Source organism: Marmota marmota, unplaced genomic scaffold, assembly GCF_001458135.2.
Source record: "Marmota marmota marmota unplaced genomic scaffold, marMar, whole genome shotgun sequence".
Lineage (NCBI taxonomy): Eukaryota > Metazoa > Chordata > Mammalia > Rodentia > Sciuridae > Marmota > Marmota marmota.
Genome location: NW_025999977.1, coordinates 10,944,238 through 10,951,693, shown reverse-complemented (window position 1 = coordinate 10,951,693; position 7,456 = coordinate 10,944,238). Strand labels below are relative to the sequence as shown.

Here is a 7,456-nt window from a genome sequence, read left to right as displayed (position 1 = left end):
TTAAAATGTGATTTAGAGACCAAAGTTGTATAACACTCCATTTTCCAGAATTATGTTAACCATACATATAAATTTAAGATATTGATTCCCTAAGCACATTCAGTGAAAGCCCTTATGATTCAGTGTAACCAATCCTACGAGTTGTTTCTATTATGTATTTGTTACAGGTCTCCCATCTCCCAATGTTTCTGGTAAATCTTGGAGACAGAACCAACTTGCAGACTCAAACTCAGGCCTGAGGAGTTTGGCCTTATTTTCCTGTGTGTTGAGTTCTAATATCACATAGTAAAGGGCATGGAATGTTTTTTTTTTTAATATATGTATATACCTTTGTAGCCACTAGTAGATCAATATAAAAATTTTCCATCTTCTCACAAACAGCCTAATACATGTCTATGACATGGGAGCAGATTTGGACTATTAACATCATTCTGGCACCATGGAGAGTAAGGAAACAGGCTCTGAATTTTTATCTGGGTGCTTTGGCTGGAGGAGTAGTCCAGGAATTTTGCTGTAAGGAGTGGCTCTGATGTTCACGTATTCTGCAAAATTGGCCTTGAGGGCTGGGATTGTGGCTCAGCGGTAGAGTTGCTTGCCTAGCACGCTCGGGGCCCTGGGTTCGATCCTCAGTACCACATGAAAATAAGTGAATGAAATAAAGGTATGGGTCCAACTACAACTAAAAAAAATAAAATAAAATATTTTAAAAATTGGCCTTGAACACTCCAACAAATTTGAGTTGTGTTTACACACACACACACACACACTCAATTTTATGGAGCATTCAAGTGCTGATTGCTAGAGCATCCAGAGATAAAGAAGCTGCAGATCATGCCCTTCTGGAATACAGCACGTGTGACTGTAGTCCAAAGACCTCCACCCCTACTGTGGTTTGAATGTGTACCCTCTAAAACTGATATTAGAAACATAATCCCCAGTGCGACAGAGTTGGGAGGTGTCTGGGAGCACCTTCCTGTGCTGTTTTGAAATGAGCCTGGGGGTTGAGTTTGCTCTTCGGCTATGTGAGCACATGACATTTCTTCCCTACAGAGGACCAGCATTCAAGTCACCATCTTGGAAGCAGAGAGATGGGACCCTTAATTGCCGACACCTTGATCTTCAGCTTCCCAACCTCCAGAGCAGTAGGAAATACATTTCTTTTCATCATAATTACCAGAGTCAGCTTGGGAGGATCAGACAGGAGGATTGTCAGTTCAAAGCCATACTCGGTAATTTATTGAGACCCTAAGTAAAATATACAAAAGGGATAGGGATGTGGCTGAGTGGTTAAGGGTCCCTAGGTTCAAACCCTGGTACAAAAAACAAATTACCCAGTCTGATATTATATTAGATATTAAAATAGCTGCCCTATTCTTTTTTATCTTCCTTCTCAGAAAGTCCTACTTCCATCCTTTCCTTCCTTGCCATGGTGTCACTTTCTCTTACCTGAAGTTAGGTCAGGGCCAGGGTTCATCTTCACTCTGATCATCTTGTTCTACTCCTGTTGCCTCAAGCCATAGCCTTCAGAGCTGCCAATTTTCTTGTGTATCCAGGAAGTAGATCCAGAGAGATGGGATTGGAAGAATATGGGCTATTCAGGCTGGAGAGAGCACCATTAGAGATAGGGTTCATTACTGACCTTGAGGATATGGAAGGGATTTGTAAGAAGAAAGTGGGCCAGTTGCTCCAGTCGGTGAACAAGCAATAAGAGCGTCAGGCTTAGGTTAGGAATGGAAATACAGTGTTTGGAGACTAGGAAGAAAATCTTTGTCCGACGTATGGTCAAGACAGTGAATGTGGTCTCCATGCTGGACCTCTCAGAGGAGAACACAGACAAGCAGCACCTCGAAGAAGAGTTGAGTGGTTCCCCTGATGCCAGGCAATGGTCTCTAACTCAGCAGTTCCATGATTCTGTGATGTCACTGAAGAGAGAAGAAATGGAAGCTGGGCTTGGCTCCAGCTGCTCCAGTTCCTCTCCCCTCTGGATTCAGATAATTTTTGGGGTGCGGGGAGGTGAGCTGAGTGATCAACAGGTCCCAGCTCAGTCTCCCCTCTGTCCACCTCAGCCCCCACCACATTTATGGAGAGAAACTAGCCAGTGTGAGTCACACCACCAACACAAGCAGAGTGTCTTTTATGAAGCTCAGCTGATCAAAAGAACAACAATGAAAGCAGCCTTTTTTTTTCCTTCTGTTTCTAGAAAACTTAAAAGAACAAAAGAACTACATTCAAACTGAGCTGGAGAAGGCTTTGGGGAATCTATGGTTGTGAAAGTGGACATATCGGCTGGCAACCGTATTAGCTTTGAGGCCACAGCATTCACTTTCTTCATCATCCTTCTAATTTGCCTCTTTTGCATCCTCCTTTTATTGGTGGTTTTTTTATATAAATGGTATAAATCCATGTTGATAAGTTGGGATCAAATTTCAAATCACACTAGCATATGTATCTAGAAATGATATAAAACAAAATAGAAGAAGTAATGCTGCAGTTATGTTTGTTTTCCTTTTAAGGGTTTTTAGAAATGCTAATTTCCAATTAAAGTGAAATTCCCAAGCCAGAATCAGGGTCATTTTTCCTTTTCTGAATTTTTTGCTTATTTGTTTTCAGTTTTCAAGGCAAGAGAGAAGAGACAGAAAAAATTCCTTGTACAGATGCTAACGGAGGTGAAGAGTGTTCGCCTGCTAATGTGGAGAATAATACAGGAGGCCAAGAAAAGTCTGTACCTGAGGATGTGGTAGAAAGTCATTTTTGTAGATGATAATGTAGACTAGGGTGCATGGATTTTTAAAACCCTGCTGGTTGATTTTTCCAGGGTCATAATGGAAATCATGGGCATGAATGCACCAGTGAGGCACGGCATTCTTGTCCAGAGACAGAATAAGGAAGCGGTGGCCACATCCTTAGAAAACAGAGAGGACATGGAGGCACAGGAGGGAGACAAAATGAAAAAGAAGCAAGTGTCTGGGAATGCTGGAGAAACTGATCAAGAGGTGATGTACTTTTTCTACTCCTAAGGTTTAGCTTTAGTTTGAAGAGATGGAAAATTACTCAGCCAGGTATAATAACAAAGGATGGCATCTCTTGTAACTTTGGTTTGTACCTGGAATGAGTCCAGTGTCTAGTCATTTAAACCATTCTCCTAAACTCTCATTTCATATTAGTAAAACCAGTTGCATATGCCAAGCCTAGAAGTGCGCTCATTCTTCAGTCTCACCTCCCCCACCCAGGTACTGCGGACTGAACCCACAGGTGCTTTGCCACTGAGCTACATCTCTAGCTGTTTTTATTTTATTGAGAGAGAGAGAGAGAGAGAGAGAGAATTTTTTAATATTTATTTTTTAGTTCTCGGCGGACACAACATCTTTGTATGTGGTGCTGAGGATCGAACCCGGGCCGCACGCATGCCAAGCGAGCACGCTACCGCTTGAGCCACATCCCCAGCCCCATTTTTATTTTATTTTGAGACAGGGTCTTGCTAAGTTGCCCAGGCTGATCTTGTGCTTGCAATCCTCCTACCTCAGTCTCCTGAGTACCTGGGATTATAATAAGCATGGGGCACTGTGCCCAGCTCATTCTTTATTCTTACATTTGTGTTTTTGTTCATAATTCCCTTTCATTTTCTTTTATTTTTAGGCTCCTAGGATTTTATAGCTATAAGAAATCTTGTAGGTCATCTAGGGATCCAAGGTTCTTGTGTTACAAATGAAAATATGAGACAAAGGGCAACCCCCATTGGGTCCTTTCTCACCCTGCAGGAGTTCTATCTCTTTTCTTCTCACTTGACTAAATCCTACTCTTTTACACTCAAAAAAAAAAAAAAAAAAAAAGCAAAACAAAAACCCCACCACCACACAACAAAAAATGAACAAATTATTCACCTCCCCACTGTGGCCAAACCCAGGACCAGCTCCTGTGGCCCTGCTCTAATTCTGAGCTCTATCCCCAGCAGCATAGAGATTGCCAGACCTTTGATAAGCTCATATTCAGGACCCAAAATGACAATAGGCACATGCTTTCCCATCACATGACTGTGGCTCCTGGGTGTTTTATAGAGAGAGTAATACATGTTATCAAATAATTTTGTGTCAATGTAGATTTTTACAACCACAGAAATATAAAAATGTGATCATGATGGATTATTGTTGCTTTCTTTTTATTAATCAATTTATTTATTTATTCTAATTAGTTGTGTATGACAGCAGAATGCATTTTGATTCATTGTACACAATTGCAGCACAACTTTTCATTTTTCTGGTTGTACACAATACAGTGTCACACATGTACCTGGGGTAATGATGTCCATCTCATTCCACCATCTTTTTTTTTAATATTTTTTAAAAAATATTTATTTTTTATCTATAGTTGGACACAATATCTTTATTTTATTGATCTATTTGGTATGTGGTGCTGAGGATTGAACCCAGGGACCCGCACGTGTGAGGTGAGCACTCTACAGCTGAGCCACAACCCCAGCCCCTCATTCTACCATCTTTCCTGCCCACATTCCCCTCCCCTTTGCCCAAAATTCCTCCATTTTTTCCATGTCCCCCCATTATGGATCAGCATCCACTTATACACATTCACTCAACAAATATATGAAAAAATGTTCAACATCTCTAGTAATTAGAGAAATGCAAATCAAAACTACTCTAAGATTTCATCTCATGCCAGTCAGAATGTCAGTTATCAAGAATACAGACAACAATGAGTATTGGCGAGGATGTGGGGGGAAAGGTACACTCATACATTGCTGGTGGGGCTGTAAATTGGTGTAACCAATCTGGAAAGCAGTGTGGAGATTCCTAAGAAAACTTGGAATGGAACCACCATTTGACCCTCTCCTCAGTCTATACCCAAAGGACTTTAAAACAGCATATTACAGTGATGCAGCCACATCAATGTTTATAGCAGTTCAATTCACAATAGCTAAACTGTGGAAGCAATCTAGATGCCCTTCAATAGATGAATGGATAAATAAACTGTGATATATATACACAATGGAATATTATTCAATACTGTTGCTTTCTTACATCATTTAGAAATACCTTTTCTGTGTCTCATTCACAATGTACATAGAACCTATATTTTTAAAAGCAGGACTTGTCATGTTCATAAATTGATCACTTATACTACTTGTGCCATTTCTCTGTAGGGTGAAAAGTTGAAGATAACACACCTACCTCTCAATAGAGTTTCTTCAGATGTTGAAAACTCAGAAAGACCTTTAAAAGGAGTGACATTTTCTAGGGAAGTAATTGTCGTGGATCTTGGTAATGAATACTCTGCACCTCGAAGTTACACTCGAGAACATAAAGAGAGAAAATGAAGCTCAAAAAAAGCTGAGAATGAAAAAAATATAATCTTTGACTAACATTGAAATGACTGAGTGTACCAAGTCATGTTGAAACAACAAAATAATGGGAATTAAGCAAATACAGATATTATTTTACCTTTGTGTAGAAAGAAGTGTGAGCCACATACAGAATTCTGTAAGTAAAATCCTTAGGCTTGAATATAATTTTCCAAAGACTCAACTCTGAGTTCAATAAACAAATTGTATTAAGCATTCTTAAAACTGTGCCTACTCAAACACTGTCCTAACATGTGAATAAAGTTTTTTATGTTTGTGCAGATGTCTGTTAGGTAAATCATATTGAAGGAGTACTTTTTTTTTTTCCTACCAGGATTAAACCCAGGGGTGTTTAAGCTCTGAACCACATCCCTGTCCTTTTTTATTTTTTTATATTGAGAACAGGGTCTTGCTAAGTTGCTTAGGGCCTTGCTAAGTTGCTGAGGCTGGTGTTGAACTTGCTGTCCTCCTGCCTCAATGCCTGAGCTGCTGGTATTACAGGTGTTTGCCACCGCACTGGGCTGAAGGAACACTTTTAAGGAAATACCTGTTCTAGTATTCCTATGATCCCAGGTATTCATGACCAAGTAACATTGCAGATGTTGTTATGGAAGCTTCCAAAAACGAGGGTAGGTTCTCTTTTTTTTAAATATTTATTTCTTAGTTGTACACAATACCTTTATTTTGTTTATTTATTTTTATGTGGTGCTGGGGATCGAACCCAGGGCCTCACATGTGCTAGGAGAGCACTCTACCATTGAGCCACAACCCCAGCCCCAAGGGTAGGTTCTTTTACTGTGTAATACCTATTGAATTCATTCCTGAAGCCTTTCTTGTATTAACAGCTGCTTTTTAAGATTGGTCCAAAAAACAAATTACTATCAACAACAAAACATCCTATTATTTCAAAGAAGTCCTGAGATGATACTATTCTTGATTTCAGTAGTTTAAAATGTATTGTCCATATGTGGAATATGATAGTTCAGACCTGTATGACATCATTCAATCCACTGCAGTAAACATTTGTGTTTGTGAAATATATAAGGGGCTATGAGATAAATAAAAATCAGAAAAGTTAGCCCTTGATTTAGGGCATAGCATATTGTCATATATATGGCATATGACCAATAAATGTTTGTTGAATGATTTGGAGCATATGTGATAAAATAATTTAGAATGTGTGACTAATGCCAGATTGGTCTTAATGATACCCTTAAATGGGAAGAAGTCCCTGTGGATGGGACTATTCCTCTGAGAGGAGGAGGAGTGACCTAATCAAATGGGAGGATTAGCTTATCAAAGCAAATGTAAACCAAGACAGAGAGATGAGGGTGTATATGGAGTTTGGTGGTGGACACCAATAGCCAGAGCTGAAGGTTAGTGTCAAGAAGAGTTGAGAGTAACAGTGAGGACTAGTGAGAAACAGGAAGGTTCCTGTTAGGATTCCAGGGTTGGTTCAGGTATGGGGGAGAATGGATTAAAGCAGTCTGGATTGTGGGTGAGGAGGGTCTCCAGAAATATTCTGGGTTGCTGAGTCCTCGGCAAGGATTTTAAAATTTTTTCACCTGATGATAATAAAATTATTATTATGGTTAAATGTACATATAATTTGCCATCTTAAGCATTTTAAGTGTACAGTTCAGTAGCAATAGATATATTCACATTGTGCAACCATCATTACTATCCATCCACAGATCTCTTTTCGTCTTGCAGAAGTGGAACTCTGAGCCCTGACACTAACCCCCTGGCAGCCAGGATGCTGCTTTGTCTCTCAGAATTTGACTACTTTAGGTGCCTCGTATAAGTAAAGTCAGATATACGTGTCCTTTTGGTTCTGGCTTATTTCACTCATCACAATGTCATCAAGATTCATTCATGTTATCAGAATTTTCTTCCCTTTTAAGCCTGAATAATATTCCACTTGTACGTTTTTCATATTTTATTTATCCCTTCACAAATGAATATTTGCAATTTTAATCTAAGAAAGTTCAGACTTACCCAGGTAACTATTTTAAGCTGTGTGTTTCATGGTTTCATTGCCCATATGTGCCTCTGTATTTAGGGAACCAAGTTACTTTGTCCTAAGCTGATAACAGAGGAAGA

General features: G+C 39.5%; 1 protein-coding gene across 1 annotated transcript; it reads left to right on the top strand.

Annotated features, from left to right (window-relative positions):
• Nucleotides 1-1,778: 1,778 nt before the first annotated feature.
• CUNH2orf74 (chromosome unknown C2orf74 homolog) lies at nucleotides 1,779-5,427 on the top strand. The gene is made up of 5 exons (XM_015479375.2): nucleotides 1,779-2,013; nucleotides 2,275-2,392; nucleotides 2,611-2,718; nucleotides 2,816-2,993; nucleotides 5,156-5,427. The coding sequence occupies exons 1-5, from the start codon at nucleotides 1,779-1,781 to the stop codon at nucleotides 5,327-5,329; spliced, it is 813 nt and encodes a 270-aa protein (XP_015334861.1). The 3' UTR covers nucleotides 5,330-5,427.
• The last annotated feature ends 2,029 nt before the right edge of the window (nucleotides 5,428-7,456 follow it).